Raw genomic sequence first — 14,835 nt, 5'->3', positions numbered from 1 at the left:
TCGAGGCGTTGCAAGTAGTGAATAGGTCACTGCACGAAAGTCGGTTCGGTTCGTTCAGTGGAGATTGTTCGTTCGACGAGCGATTCGTTCACTAGTCTCTCATCAACTGAACATTCCAAGGCCGGGTCTTCTTACCGCCTCTTCTTACTATACTCTGGTAAGTCTGACCTCCTGTTAACTCAAAATTGCTTAAAATAAAATAAAAACTCTCAAAATTTCTCATTAATCATTTTTTCAATATCATATTTTAATCTAAAATATCATTAAGGATCATAATTTATAAGTTCTTAGATAATCGCAAAGAAGAAATTAATTAAGCGAGCGGAAGGCAAAGTACGAGAAGTGGCCATTTTGTATTCTTTCGTCGGCCATTCATTGCTTCGTGGTTTTTACTTTTATTCCTAATAACAGAAATTAGGCGATACTCGAGTTGTGATACTAGAGTTAATTTTGACTCCTGAATCTCACATAACGACCCCATCAGGAATGTTACGTAATACTAAGCTACGTACGTCCTATCTCATGGCCAGTCATTCGCTGGTGTCCACCGGGTTACATTACAGCACACCTTGGTGGCAACTCGTGGTCTTCGATTTTTCGAAACGTTCCTTGTTTCAGATACTCTTTAAAGCAGCCACACTTCAAACGTCATCATGTACGCTTGCACTAAATTCATCGCACCCATCGTCACCAGGTCGGCCGTGAGTATATTTTGTCATCCTCAGTTTGATTTCATATTACACGTTATTATATAATCTTCAATCTTAGAATTTACACCGGATTTTCAGTTGTTCGCTGGAAGTAAGAACTACATTCGGCCGCTGAGCAGCGCCGTAGTGAATCACAGCCAGTCTATACAACAGAATCAGATCCAGACTCCAATCAGTGCTGTAAATATTTTTCGTTGAGCATTGCATAACCTATTCCCGTTACCGGGTTATATAAGCCGCTATATTTTCATAAGTCCAAGCTTTTTTGCTTTTTAGAGAGAAACAAAAGATTTGTGAAATAAATTTGTTCATTTTTGGTAATTCATTGACATATATCATCTGGGGCATTGAGCTGTGTTGAATTATTCAACTGTACTGTTGCAATTTAAAGTTATGTCATGGAAAATATAAAGTTGTATTAAATTGGGATTTATTATGAATAGAATTATTTAATTGATTGAAATAAGGAATTTAAGGGATGTAAGATATAACTAGAAATAATTATCTTTTAGCATATGAATCTTTTCAGTTATGGATTAGTTCAATAATTTTTTTTTTTAGTTTCAATTGATATCATGAAAAGACTTGAAGCAATAAATGATTTTAATGGTATATTCTTTGTCAATAGAATTAAATTTGATAACCTGGAATTGCGAATAAGATACTAATATTTTCATTGTTTTCTTGAAAACAAAATTGAGTGTTGTGTATTAAAAAAACAAAACGTGTTTTTTAATTCTAAATGATAAACCAAATTTACTTTATTGCATCAAAATATTGATTACACATGCAAAATCAATGAACATAAAGGTTACGTAAGGCATGTTATTTTAGAGGTAAAAGTAGATCAACTTTATGTAATATATGTAGCACTATAGTAGAAATTATTGCTGGACATGACATTCTTTAGATTAAATTTAAACTTTCTTGACCTTGTAATACTTTCAAATACTTAAAATGTTGTTCTCTTTTTAATTTTACAGAATTTTTTCTTTAATTACTTGAATGATTATTTTGTAGTCTCCACTGGTGCAGTCCTCGATTGTGCGTAGTTTCCAGACATCCGCAATCAGCCGTGATATCGATTCTGCTGCGAAATTCATTGGTGCTGGTGCCGCCACCGTGGGAGTCGCTGGATCAGGTGTGTATATCCTTTATCTTCGTCAATTACAAAGATTCTAATCCATTATGATTCCTTATTTAATATTCACATTTCTCATTAGAAAAAGTCCCAAATTTCTATTCCAGGAATTGGTGTTGGTTTGATTTTTGGATCCCTCATAATCGGTTATGCCCGAAATCCATCCTTAAAGCAGCAAGTTTTCAATTATGCTATCCTTGGCTTTGCTCTATCTGAAGCAATGGGCCTCTTTTGCTTGATGATAGCATTCCTTATATTATTTGCCTTTTGATCCCAATTCCTCCATGCAGTAGTAAAGTTATATTACAAGTTTCATTCCTTTGACTAATCATAAAACAAAGACTTAAATGTACTGTTATTGATTTCAGGTGCAGGAATTGGTTCAGTGTTTGGTTCTTTGATCGTTGGTTATGCCAGGAATCCCTCTCTCAAACAGCAGTTGTTCTCATACGCCATCCTGGGCTTTGCCCTGTCCGAGGCCATGGGTCTCTTCTGTCTTATGATGGCTTTCTTGCTCTTGTTCGCGTTCTAAGTCACCAAAATCGCATAAAAACACAATACTACTAGTTTTAGTGCGTCACTGCCAAAGCAACATTCTTTGATTCCTGCAAGGGAAGCAGCGGTAGTTGCATTTGGTGTACGGGATGTCATGAAATCATTAGAGATGCTCGATTATCCGGTTCGACGGGGTATGCGACGGTACGACAATGAACTGAAAAAAATGGCGGCTGTATACGTATATTTGGATCATCGATCGGACCGTCCTCCACCCCTTCAGGGCCTTTCGAACTGATTTGTAATCATTTCATGGTCTACTGTAATATCATTGTAGTGTAAAAACTTCACATTACTACAATAACATATTTCAGTGTAATGAGAAAACGACTAAGAACGTTACATAAAAGTTTATTAAAGAATGGAAAACAAAAAAAATACGACAGCCCTGCCTGCAAGATTATAATACGCATATATCCATCACTTTTAATGTTATCAAATATTAAGCATAGTACATTTTTGTTACCCCGAAAATTGTTCATCATTGTTGTGCCATCGCATGCGCACGTTATTGAAGGTAACTGGACGAAGAAAACTGTACAGTGATATTGAATAAACACTTGTCGTAACATTATTATTGAATCTATGAACGATTTAAACCTCATCCTTAGATTCTAATTATAATTAGAGTAAAGAGATAATTACTCTCTCTTTGGTAGAAATTCATTCTGAAGATCAGAGTTTTATTAAATTATGCAATGGCTGGCAGTATGAATATTACTCTAGATTAACTCTATAAAAATGATTAATATTGGCAGAATTAAGTAATCAAATCTATTGTTGAAATAGAAAATAAATAATTCAAAGAAAATATTTTAAAATAAATGTTACACCGTTCGATTTAAAAATTAGACTGATATTATTCAATTTTTATACATAGTTTTATCACGATATTGTACAATACAGTAAAAAATTGCATTTAGTTGGTAGTGCCGAAACCTATAGGTTCTACGTTGTTGTGTGGTAACATATTCAACTGGTCCAAAAGGTTTTCCCTCTCTCGAAGACACGACCACGCTTTCTCCTGTTCTTTTTTTGTTAAGGGTACTTTTCTTTGTTTCGCTAGTATAAGTTTCTTGTAGTGTTCTATCACTTCGTTATCCGCTGTACTAATTTTCCTCTTCAACGCTTGCCGTTTGCTTTCCTCCTGAGCTAAACTCAACAGTCTTTTTAACTGTGTTACATTATGATTGGAAAGAGCAGTAAGCTCCTGTTGACACCGTTTTATCTCAGTCAAAATTTCGTCGTCCTCTTGATTCTTCTTTTGTGCATCTGGTTCTAAAATTCCTTGCTCTACAAGTTCTTTGTGCATCCTTAATTCTAAATTAATAGAGTTCTGAATAGTAAGATCTCTTAAAACTGGAGGATCACTGTCCCTAAAGAGTTTGTTATCTGTGTTATTATTTGCAACATATACATTTTCTTCAAGCAAGGCAGAGACTAATCTCTGAGTTAAAGGTCCTGCTATACTGTGTGCCTTTTTGTCATTTTTTCCAACTAACAGAGACACGTCAGAACGATTTTTTTTTTTATCTCTAGTTGGATTACCTGCATCTTCTTCTTGCAACAAATCATTATGTGCCCACATTAAACTGTAATGACGACCTAATGGGGGGACTTTTTTAAAGTCACTAATGTCACTGTGCGTGCAAATTAATTCTTCTAGTAATTTAATATCATCAGACATAATGTCTGTGCAATATGGATCGACAGATGCCCAGAATTTATTAGGAGTATCATTTTTTGGTAAGAGCAACTTTGGTGATTCAGATTTGGAACCTTCAATTCTTGAAATTTCATGAACATTTGGAATGACTTGAGAGTTTGAGCTGGTAACAGCTTTTTGCTTGAACAGTTTTGCAGGTAGAGGAGACTGTGTTTTAACATTAAGTTCTTTAGGTTTGAACTTTTCTTCTCTGACCTTTTTATCCAGAAGAGAAAGGCCTTTCCCACTTTTGGACCTTTTGTCTCTGCGTTCCTCTACTGAAGACAAATTGGTTATCTCTTCTTGAAGCATGCGGTGTCGCACCACTACAGAGGAGAGAAGCATTTCTAGTTCTAACTGCAGCGTATCAAGATCCTCCATTCCTACACCTTCTTCCACACTGCGTTGCAGGATACTACTATACCTTGGAAGAAGGCGGCTATTGTCAGCAATTTTTAAAATAGATAAAGGCTTTGTGGCCTCTGTATTCTCCAAAGTAGTATCTGAGTTAAGGGCAGAAGACTGTACAGTTTTCCCACTTTCTCGCACTTTGACAACCGCCTTTTTGGAACTTTGTTTTCCTTTTCCAGACATGGTTACAATTTTAATTTTGCACAAGTGCCTTCAAAAGATTCCGTCTATTATTTCACTAGGAGATACTCATCTTTGTAAGGCTTGGTTGTTGTGTTGACTAATTCTATCTACCTTTCTTGTAAGCATAAACTTCTTCATTCAAATGCATTTTCAGTTCAACACATAGTAGACGTTTTTGTACTTTGCATAAAAGATTTTATCTTTTTCAGTTTAAACTTTCCAATTTTCAATCGTTATACATATACAATTCTGAAGTGTCATAAGCTATTAGGTTATGTTAACATCCACAAGTTGTACGCGCAATGAACGCTCCGATCAGCTGGTAGGCTAATGCATGAAATATGCAGTCAACGTCACCTAATTGTAACTCATAAGATGTTAGTGATCTTACCCTCAAGAATTTATTAAAGAAAATATTTTTATTTTTTGCTTTATGTTCAAGAAACTGATACGAGAATAGTCAGTCGAATCGCTAAACGATCCTTTCCTATTAAACAGCAGCACTATCTCAACTGTTCTATTTACATGTACCTAAAGCGTGTTTTTGTACAGCATCAACTGACCGAAAATTTCCCTTGATAACTGACCATTGTTATCCCCACCACTTTAATGGTACTTTAGTAGTGTCAATTCATTTTAATTGGTTGACATTAATTTGATTTAATGATCAATTACTTAATCTTGAATTTAATAGAATTTAAATAAATTGATTAAACTGTTGTGTAACATGTTTTTAATACAATTTTTCCAATACTATTTTCAACATAAATAGATTTATTTAAAATTTATAGCAAGTATAGTTTGTTCAATGAGTCAAGTCGATAGAGTCAAATAGAAAGAAATATATGTATAATTGATCAATAGTATATGCAACACTTTCAGTTATTGGCTAGTCGCTGGTGTAGTATAATTACGAGGATAATTTGATATTAATGTAAAAAATGTTTAAACTGAACTGCTAAATCTGATATATTTGTTTAATCTAACCAAAAAAAAGAAATAAAAATATAAATATATATCAGATCTTTTCATTTAGGAGGTTAATGTCTGGAAAAATAGCTTTCTCTAATTTGTAGTTTCCTCTAGATTGTAATCACGTGGTTTTATTTACATTTCTTGACTTGACTCATTGAACATGTCGTATATCTATTTATAACATTTTCATAAATCATATTATACACCTACGACGTATTTTTTGTATTTCCAAAATAAATTTTAACTTATAATCAAATAGATTATAATCAATACAACACATATAAATTGCTAAATCTTGATGATGTTACGAAATTATTTGTATGATAATTGTCAATTAACATGATAATACATTCGCTTTAATCTGCAATAAATTTATTATCCATGTTTTTAAGAATTACTCGTCATGGGTAATAGGTCGTTATATAAATAATGAAAAAAGTAGAGAGTAGTGTGTAATAAGGAAAATCAAAAATGGCTGAAAAAGGAGCTCATTTAACTGGAACAGCATTTATAAAACCTTCTATTTTTGAAATTATAGCACAGGAATCATTATCGTCCATTGTCGAACCTTCTTTTAAAAAATTTCTATCGGTAGGTTAGGTTAACTGATCTTCAAAAATAGAATTTAATATAATTTCAATTATAATTAAGTGTTTCATTCTTATGTTATTAATAAAAAGTACTCTACATTTTTGTGAAATTAAAATCGATAATAAACTATCATGTTCTGATTGCATTAATAGTTAACATTCTTACGTTTTTTTAAATTAACAAACCGGAAGTCTGAAATTTAAATTTGAAAATAAAATTAATTTCATTAAATATAATTATTTAATAATTGTATAATTATTTAATAATTTATTGAATAATATATTGTTATTTAATATATAATAATCTACTTCCTCGCAATAAAAGATTAATTTTTTAAATGCTTTTATAAAATTTTAGTTTCTCATATCATTCAATATTGAAAGATACAGTCATCTTCTTAGATGGACAGATGAAGGCTATTTAATTTTCAATACAATTCTTCAATGGTATTACTTGAATAAATATTGTAAGTGACTCATTTTTATTAATATCTATACAAGTTGAAGTTTTCATTTGTAAAAGATCTATATATTCCAGCTGCTTCATTTTCTGAAACATTTTATGGTTTAAAACGCATAACTGTAGTAGATTCGAAAATTAAAAGCAAGTTATCAAACAAGCAAAAACATCTTTCTTTGATATTAACAGTTGTATTCCCTTATATAAAAAATAAACTATCTCAGTTAAGTCAAAGATATAAACTCGAAGAATTAGATGGATGTGCTCCAAAATCGGTATTTATTAACATATTTAATTTTGATTTATATTTATTTTTTCAAATAATTCTTAAACTTACTTTTCATTGCAGAAATGGAAAAAATTGTATTGTAATTGCATTATCAAAGGAAACGCGATAATTTTTATGATATATGAATTTATGGTACTGTATAATTATATAGTTTATATTTCTGGAAAATCTGCATATACTTCCCCGCTTTTGAAGCTGTTATCTATTACTTTAACATATGCAGAACCAGAACCAATAATTAGTATTTCTGATCTATTAAGAAAGATTAGAAACAATTCCTTTGGCCTTAGTGATGGGGTAGATATATTTCAAAGAATGGTGACTACATCTTTTGAATTTGGAGCATTTTTCCTTCAATTTGTATCATGGTGGACTCAAGAACATTATTCAACTAACTTACTGTCATTACCCATTCCACCACCTCCTAAGGCAAGAATATAATAATTAATAATTGTAACTATGTACTAAAGTTCTTTCTCTGTGTAATCTGCAATTATATGTAAAATATTTTTTTTATTTATTTTAGATTCCAGAAATAGCAAAGCAGTACAAAGGCATATGTCCAATCTGTCGTAAAGCACTCAGAATACATACAGTACTTTCAGTATCTGGGTATGTGTAAACATTATAAAAGTAAGAAGTTCCAATTTAGATTGTAATTCATAAATATTTCATTTCACAGTTACGCATTCTGCTATCAATGCATTCTTCCTGTGATACGCACAGACAGAAAGTGTCCAGTGACAAACTATCCTGCCAAAGAAGATGACTTAATACGTTTGTATTTAGGCTAAGTAATAATGTGCATATTTTATCAGAAAAATTGTATATGTAAATAAAAGATTGTTATTTCTCAAATTGCTTGCACTATCATTGTTATATAGGACAAAATCACCTTCAATACGAACGTAATGAAAATATTTATGCATTCATTGTATTGTAACATAACTTTCAATGTCAACGAGAGTTTCATGAAAATAAAAGTTCCCTGGCGTGGAATAAACTAATTGAATAATTGCAATTGTGAATAACATTTACAGGTACATTCCTCTATATTGTAGAAAAAAATACTGATTTCAGCTGAAGGTTTTAATTAGCATCCAATACACTCGCGTACTTGAATCACAGACAACGGCGCCGGAAGTTCCAGTCATCGGTTTCGATTGAACACTCGCACCAGACTTTTGGTAAAACATCTTAAAGAATGTAATATATTTCAATACTGAATATTCGACACTCTATATAGAATCTAAGAATAAAAATGATTCGCAAAATATAAGAACATTATCTAAGAGGTAATATAATAAGTATTTACCTTTCCTGTACTTCCATATTACCAAGTAATCAGTGTTCGAGTATTGTTCACTTATTAATAATGTATAAGGCACCCTTACGATTGTAGATATCAATTTAAAAGTTTTCTAATCCAAAAAATTTTTCTTACTTTATCTTATTGAATATTACCAACTTACAATTTGAAGTAATTATGAAAAATTATGGCACACACTTCGTAGAGAAATTTATGAAAGTGATGAAATATTAATTTCAAGTATATATATACACAAAACATTAAAAAATTTCCCATTTTTGTAATTCTATATATCTGCTTATAAAAATTTAATCTATGTATACTTTATAACAAGGAATAATAAAGGAAGTTTTGAGTTGAGGAAATAGGATTATGCAATATATACGTTACTTCATATAAAAATTAAAATCTTTTCTCGTTCAGAAAGTATTATATACATTTGTCTCTATATTATAATCGATGGATATGTTACATTTTAGAATGCTTGGAAAGCCCTACTTAATTAAGTAGAATACTTGAACACTGACTTTCTTACTACATTGATAGGAACATTTTTTTTTCGAAGGCCACGATTAATAATGCATAGAAGTTCTAACGCTCTAGTCTAATCAAACTAACCGTATATCAATTATGTTAGTTACGTTTCATGGCATAAAAATTAATAACAATGATTTGCACTTACATATAGATTATCTAAAAAAAAAGACGAGAATATCGCTATATATACTCATACACTGATCAAATTTTATGTTAACTCTTTTATATATACAAATCTTAAAACCTTAATTATACATTATTATCTCAAAAGATTTTATGTTGATATAAACAATTCCTCGCGTATTTGCAATTATAAAAAGCTTCTACTTTCCTTATGTAAAAATTACATAAAGAATATCCTCTCCATTTTGTTAAAATAAGCTTATACTGATGTATGAGTATACACGTTATTTTTTTTGTATCATTATCAGACTTTTAAAATTATGATTAATATTCCACTGGAATTTTTCGTTTACTTTCGTAATTTCATTAAGAATCACATTTTTTGTTCGCAGCAATTGCGTTTTATAACTGTTCGAATTAAGTAGATTTTCTATTGTTTCTTTTTGTACCTTTACCAATGAAGAATCTGGTCGCCAGTTAGTTCACTTTCTCAAGTTGTTTGACTAGACTGCAGCTTTAATACAGTTTTCTCTGTCTTCGATAAGCTCCTTTACCAATCATGCGATGCACGATGCAAATTCTTATAGGCACATTCAATCACTTCACGTTAAAGAGTATTAACATAGTAACAATAATAGTACCTAAGCATGTATTATGATAATACTAGATTATAACTGAAACGTATTAAAATTGAATTAAAATTCATTCCAATTCTATTAAAATTTAACAAAATATTAAGAAATACATGCTTTCTGAATGCTGAAGTTTAAAAAAGGGAGCAGTATTTTGAAATTATCGTAGCTTTAAAAAAAATATACGACTTCAAAAATTGCTTATTTCTACACAATCATTAATATCTATTAATTCTACTAATAATTTTGATTTTTGTGTATGTACTTCATGCAAAATTCTACTAATCGACTTACTAAATTATTAGAAACTGTACGTTAACACGACAAAATAGGTAAAGATACATAGGGGATAGAAACAAATATAAGTTCAAGCAAGAGGGACAATTTTACTGCGCTTTAAGTATGATTTACTAATTATATCGATATTGTTAATATTAGAGGGTAAATCAAACTGCTACAACAGAAAGCGTACGTTTCAGTATTCTAGAACGTATACATACGTACGTGTCTGAGATTCAAAAATTTCATACCCAATCGCATATTCGTTTCATCTCCTCTCCATAAAGCGTCCGTTCAATTTTTCAATCTCTTAAGAACACATCAACTACAATTCTTCGAAGAACGCAACTCTGGCCTTGGTGGACCCAGACTTCACTTTCTTTAACGTACTATACTTATTCTCACCGAGTCGCACTTGTTCTTCATGTAATTGATCTAACTCGCACTGTTTCTCTCCGACCTTCATAACTTCTATCTCTGTACGCAATTCTCTAAGTTGCTCTTGCAAGTGTTTGCTCTTTTCCCAGTAATCGACTCTTTCTTTCTCTATTTCCAGGGAGAGCTGATCGACGTCTCCATCGGCAATTAGATCATATGAAGTTAGGTCAGCTGGCAGAGGTTCAGTATCCAATTGCAGTGTCTGAAGATCCGCTTGCAAATCTGACGGAAGTACTTGTGTCGATGGGAATAGATTTGGCACAGGCTATGAAAATATTAAGAGAAATATTAATTTTAATTATATGAATGAAATAAAACTATATTTCATTCTAACTTTATAAATTATATTTAATTATTAGACTGCTGATTTTTATGCATTTATGAAGAATTTAAGAGGTACAAAAATGCACAGAATGAACATAATATATAAAAATATATAAAAATGTCCAAAATACAGTACTCCTTATAATATCTAGTAAATAAGGTAATTATCTACCTAGGTTTCATTTTTTAACTTATATTCATAAAAATATAAATTTGCATAAAGATCCAGAGTCTATTAATTATTCCTATGATTTGGATGCATACAGCTATAGTAGCAGTATAAGCGTTTCTGCTGAGGAATTCCAACAGTTTTTCCTTTGCTTCCTTTTCAGCAATTCGTGCACGCAGCAGTTCATCTTTTAATTTTTCTGCTTCTGCTGCTCTTCGCTCTGATTCTTGTACCAGCCTTTCTGTAAGCAACTCTGCCTCTCTGGTCTTTCGTTCTAGGTGAACCTTTTCCTCTTCGGTCTTCATATTATTCAATCGTATACGTGTGATCTCCTGTTCTGCCTCTGAAGCCTTCTGACTTAATAGCATGGCCTCCTCTTCAGCCACGCGACTTTTCTCTGCTAGTAAATCTGCAGTTTCTTCAGACCTTCTCTATAATAATACGAAATTTTTTAAAGATAATTTTTAGGTATTACAGTAATACAAAGTTACTTATGTTGTCTTACAAGTGCTTCGTTTGCTAGACGAATTTCTTCCTGATACTGCAGAAGACGTTGCTCCATAGCAGCCTTTTCCCTTTCTGCTGCTTCTCTGAGTTGTTTTTCTCGTGCCAGTTTATTTCTCTCGATTTGTCTCCTAACAAAACAATATTATTACAGAGTAAAAGTTATACATTGTTTAAAAAATGATAAGTTAATATAGTAATATAATATAGTAGTAATTACTTATCCATTAAAAAATACCTTTAGAAAGTATTTACATGATTCCTTTGAAGATGTTCCACTTTTAAATGTTTAAATAAATATACTAACCTTTTTAAACATCTATTTAATTATTTCTCAGTTCCTATAAAATAATATAAAACAACAAAAAGAAAAGAGAAATAGAGGTTAATTAGGATACTGTTATAGTGAAATATACATAAACTTTTCATGCATACAATTATTAGATACATCTTTTATAATTCATCAAAAAAATGTCAAACTTATTTTTTCATTTTTAGTTAATAAAACATTCCAGTTCACAAGCTGCAGTCAAATTATAAGAATTTAATTTATAATAGAAAGAATATCATATATATTTAACATTGCATTAAAGTTGTATTAAAAAGCAATGAAAATTTAAGCAACATTTCGCGAAATATATATGTGTGAAAACGTACCTCGACTTCTCCTCTTTGGCCTGTGCTTTCATCTGTTGCACCTCCATAGAATCAGGTTTGCGTCTCCTCATAAACAGATCGTGGTTGCCAATACACAGGTCCAGGATCTTAACAAATAATATGTGAGCAGCTTTGTCATTGTTTTGTTCGTCGAATCCTAAAGCTATCAAACCCTTCACCCAGCTGCCAACATCTGACTGTTTTTTTACCAGTTTATTCATCCGAACTTTCTGCGAGAAGAACACGAAGTTCGGCGACGTTTTCTCCACCGGCTTTATTACGAACTTCTTGTCATCAAAACTGATGTGTCGTATCTCCGACCACGTGAATGTTGTTTTCGGTGCCAGCTTGTTCTCCTTCTCGTAAATGTTCAGTCCCAAGGCCGTGACTCCCAACCAAAGGTCAGTTTCTTTTTTATTCTAATAATTTATATTGCTGAATAAAAATACTTTTACAATAAAAATTTTATTTTATCTACAAAATGTTATTGCACTTACACTAATAGGGAAATAATTTACTCCATACATATCAAGATCTTGAGCAATTTTTAGATATTCCATTTCTGCTTCATCTCTTGACATTCCACGATGATCAGCATACCAAATTTTTATTCTATCTTCCCACATTTCAGGCGTCATCTGATACTGATCGATAACTCTCTGTGGCAACAAATCCTCGCTAGCGAGCATTCCTGGACGGTATGATACTTCATCATAGTCTCCATACTATAACGTTTGAGGTCACAGATTAGTACAAGTAAAAATGTTTATTTTAAAAAGATAACTGGAGGTACAATCACCTTCGCTTGAACTGCATAAGAAGCTAACAGAACAGATGCCTCTGGTGGACAATAAATATCCATTGAAAGGATGGCCTGTTTCACTTGCAGGAAGAACAAGTGTTGTGTTACTTCTTGCACCAATTCTTCAGCAACATCCTCGGGATAGAACTTTGCCAGAAACATAAAAGGTGTCGTAGGTTGCTGAGAAATACACTGATCTTGTACTAAAATATAAGTTTATCAAAGCATTAATAAAGTATGATTTATGAAACAAATTAGCCTATGATCAATGGATTTAATATTCCACCTTTTTTGTCCAATTTTAACCAAGATATAAATCCTTTAGCATCTTCATACTGGAGTCCAAAATACCACGTTTCTCTTAATCCTATTGTACGACAGACCAAATCGAACAGATCTCTTCCCGTTGATCTCCACTGTAATGTAAATAGCCTAAAGTAGTTGTTCGCATGATATTTGACAGTAACAAAGTAACCAAGTAATTTAAGTAGAAACTAACCTCCAAACTGAATTCGAGTTCAGCGTCCAGGGTACAGACTTTAACGGGGAAAGATTTTCCAGACTTTTTCCTTCGAAATGGTGGCATTTTACTCCTCATTATGTTCACTCAACATCACGAAAGAAGAAGGGTAATCAATATCGCAAAAAAAATGGAAGAAAAAAAGAACGAAAGCACCTAAGATTATTCTGCGGGGCTTTGCTCGGCTTTAACCGTTTCTCATATTGTTCAAAATAATCCAGAAAAAATATGAATGATAGATAACCTTACCTACGCATTCGCAACATATTGACGAAATACATTGAAACACGTAATAACGATTCGATCCACTCGAATTCCCGTGGAACAGCGTAACGATCTCTCGAACCGTGGATTTCCTTGTTAAATCACATTCCGTTGGCCTTTTTTCCAAACTTTATTTTCGGAGAGAAAAAAAAACAGCAGCAGAATTGATAGCGATACATAAACTAATCTCTCCGCCTTTTGAAATAGTTTATTCCACCAATTTTAGCCAATTCGAGTAACTTCGCTCGAGACAGTGACTATACTGACAGTCTAGATAATCTAACATTTTGTTTTTCGATAGTTTAAAATCTGCAACATCAATTGATCGATATCGCGGTTTCATTTTAATTCTTTATAAATGTAATTTATTTGGAATAATATTTTTAAGGACGACGTTAGAAAAGGGAATAGAATAGTATAAATTTGATATAATTTTTCTCTTTTTGAAGAGATCTACACTATCGGTAATGTTGAAATTTCGGTGGCTAAGGTCGAACTGCCATAAAGTTAATAATCGATAACGATAACAGTTGATTATGAATTAAAAATTTTATTATATTTTATATTGATAATAATAGTAAATTGTTATTTACTTTCATTATTTTATTAGCGATTTATTTGAATTGATTAGTCTAATAATGCTCAGAAGAATAGTAATTTATGTAAGGGTCTGCATTACCAATAAGGTAAGATACAGGATACGTTAAGCAGCAATATAAAGAGGAAAAAAGAGGGAAAAAGAATGTATATTTAGATCGTTAAGGATGATACTTCACAATTTTAAAAGCTATGAATTAGTGAACACGAATATAAACTCTGAAATCTGCAATTTTTAATTACCTAAAATCGAACGATTATAGTTAAGCATACTTTACTGATGTACTATAAGAATCACAAAAGTATATCATAAAACTATAGTTCGATTTATAAAATATGTCAATGATGAGTACCGATCAAATTTGGAAATCGATTCTAGTTCTAGGAGTACCAATTAATATACATGCAACAAATATTAGCACAACAATGCCAGATCTAGTTCTGTGTTAATCTTACCTCATAATAGTACATTTTACTGTTATAATTGGTATACAAAAAATTCGTTATGTAATTTTTCAAATATCGAACCGGGGAAAGATCAAATTATAACATTTTACTATTCCCTCTCTTAGAATCCTATTCTCTCTATTCTCTTTTTGTATTATAGGTTTCGTAAAGATGTTGAAAGTGTATATTGACGATGGATGCTACTAAATGCAGT

The 14,835-nt window shown here is 31.7% G+C and overlaps 4 protein-coding genes across 9 annotated transcripts; 2 read left to right on the top strand and 2 right to left on the bottom strand.

Moving 5' to 3' along the window:
- Nucleotides 1–2: 2 nt before the first annotated feature.
- ATPsynC (ATP synthase, subunit C) lies at nt 3–2,980 on the top strand. The gene is made up of 5 exons (XM_033342593.2): nt 3–157; nt 619–701; nt 789–890; nt 1,731–1,851; nt 2,220–2,980. Exons 2-5 carry the CDS (start codon nt 654–656, stop codon nt 2,381–2,383), a joined length of 435 nt encoding a protein of 144 aa, XP_033198484.1. The 5' UTR covers nt 3–157; nt 619–653; the 3' UTR covers nt 2,384–2,980.
- On the bottom strand, nt 2,723–5,401 carry Ada3 (transcriptional adaptor 3). Its single transcript, XM_076625764.1, has one exon. The coding sequence runs from the start codon at nt 4,703–4,705 to the stop codon at nt 3,326–3,328; it is 1,380 nt and encodes a 459-aa protein (XP_076481879.1). The 5' UTR covers nt 4,706–5,401; the 3' UTR covers nt 2,723–3,325.
- Nucleotides 5,402–5,961: 560 nt separating this feature from the next.
- Nucleotides 5,962–7,877, top strand: Pex12 (peroxisomal biogenesis factor 12). Its single transcript, XM_033342592.2, has 6 exons — nt 5,962–6,271; nt 6,629–6,737; nt 6,809–7,005; nt 7,080–7,448; nt 7,546–7,631; nt 7,702–7,877. The coding sequence occupies exons 1-6, from the start codon at nt 6,152–6,154 to the stop codon at nt 7,811–7,813; spliced, it is 993 nt and encodes a 330-aa protein (XP_033198483.1). The 5' UTR covers nt 5,962–6,151; the 3' UTR covers nt 7,814–7,877.
- On the bottom strand, nt 7,513–13,854 carry Mer (ezrin/radixin/moesin family protein merlin). 6 transcript variants are annotated; one of them, XM_076625760.1, is made up of 11 exons: nt 13,563–13,854; nt 13,293–13,399; nt 13,080–13,209; nt 12,791–12,996; nt 12,489–12,716; nt 11,992–12,410; nt 11,336–11,465; nt 10,926–11,261; nt 10,125–10,602; nt 9,438–9,662; nt 7,513–8,215 (listed from the first exon to the last, which is right to left on the bottom strand). In XM_076625760.1, exons 2-9 carry the CDS (start codon nt 13,389–13,391, stop codon nt 10,225–10,227), a joined length of 1,926 nt encoding a protein of 641 aa, XP_076481875.1. In that variant the 5' UTR covers nt 13,392–13,399; nt 13,563–13,854; the 3' UTR covers nt 7,513–8,215; nt 9,438–9,662; nt 10,125–10,224. The 6 variants fall into 6 exon arrangements, with proteins under 6 accessions (XP_076481875.1, XP_076481878.1, XP_076481877.1 ...); XM_076625763.1 differs by having other exon boundaries at nt 7,513–9,662; nt 11,992–12,098; nt 12,201–12,410; nt 13,563–13,852; XM_076625762.1 differs by having other exon boundaries at nt 7,513–9,662; nt 11,992–12,098; nt 12,201–12,410; nt 13,293–13,362; nt 13,563–13,852.
- Between the last annotated feature and the right edge of the window lie 981 nt (nt 13,855–14,835).

Source organism: Bombus vancouverensis, chromosome 16 (genome assembly GCF_051014615.1).
Source record: "Bombus vancouverensis nearcticus chromosome 16, iyBomVanc1_principal, whole genome shotgun sequence".
Taxonomy (NCBI): Eukaryota; Metazoa; Arthropoda; class Insecta; order Hymenoptera; family Apidae; genus Bombus; species Bombus vancouverensis.
This window is presented reverse-complemented; position numbering and strand designations above follow the sequence as displayed.

Coding starts and splice junctions, on each gene's coding strand:
- Ada3 (XM_076625764.1), bottom strand. CDS start 4,705: ATGTCTGGAAAAGGAAAACAAAGTTCCAAAAAGGCGGTTGTCAAAGTG.
- ATPsynC (XM_033342593.2), top strand. CDS start 654: ATGTACGCTTGCACTAAATTCATCGCACCCATCGTCACCAGGTCGGCC. Junction 891..1,730: donor TCCAGACTCCAATCAGTGCT/GTAAATATTTTT, acceptor ATTATTTTGTAG/TCTCCACTGGTGCAGTCCTC. Junction 1,852..2,219: donor CGTGGGAGTCGCTGGATCAG/GTGTGTATATCC, acceptor TATTGATTTCAG/GTGCAGGAATTGGTTCAGTG.
- Pex12 (XM_033342592.2), top strand. CDS start 6,152: ATGGCTGAAAAAGGAGCTCATTTAACTGGAACAGCATTTATAAAACCT. Junction 6,738..6,808: donor GTATTACTTGAATAAATATT/GTAAGTGACTCA, acceptor TATATATTCCAG/CTGCTTCATTTTCTGAAACA. Junction 7,449..7,545: donor CCATTCCACCACCTCCTAAG/GCAAGAATATAA, acceptor TATTTATTTTAG/ATTCCAGAAATAGCAAAGCA.
- Mer (XM_076625758.1), bottom strand. CDS start 13,391: ATGAGGAGTAAAATGCCACCATTTCGAAGGAAAAAGTCTGGAAAATCT. Junction 12,717..12,790: donor CTTATGCAGTTCAAGCGAAG/GTGATTGTACCT, acceptor CAAACGTTATAG/TATGGAGACTATGATGAAGT. Junction 10,603..10,925: donor CTTATACTGCTACTATAGCT/GTATGCATCCAA, acceptor ATATTTTCATAG/CCTGTGCCAAATCTATTCCC.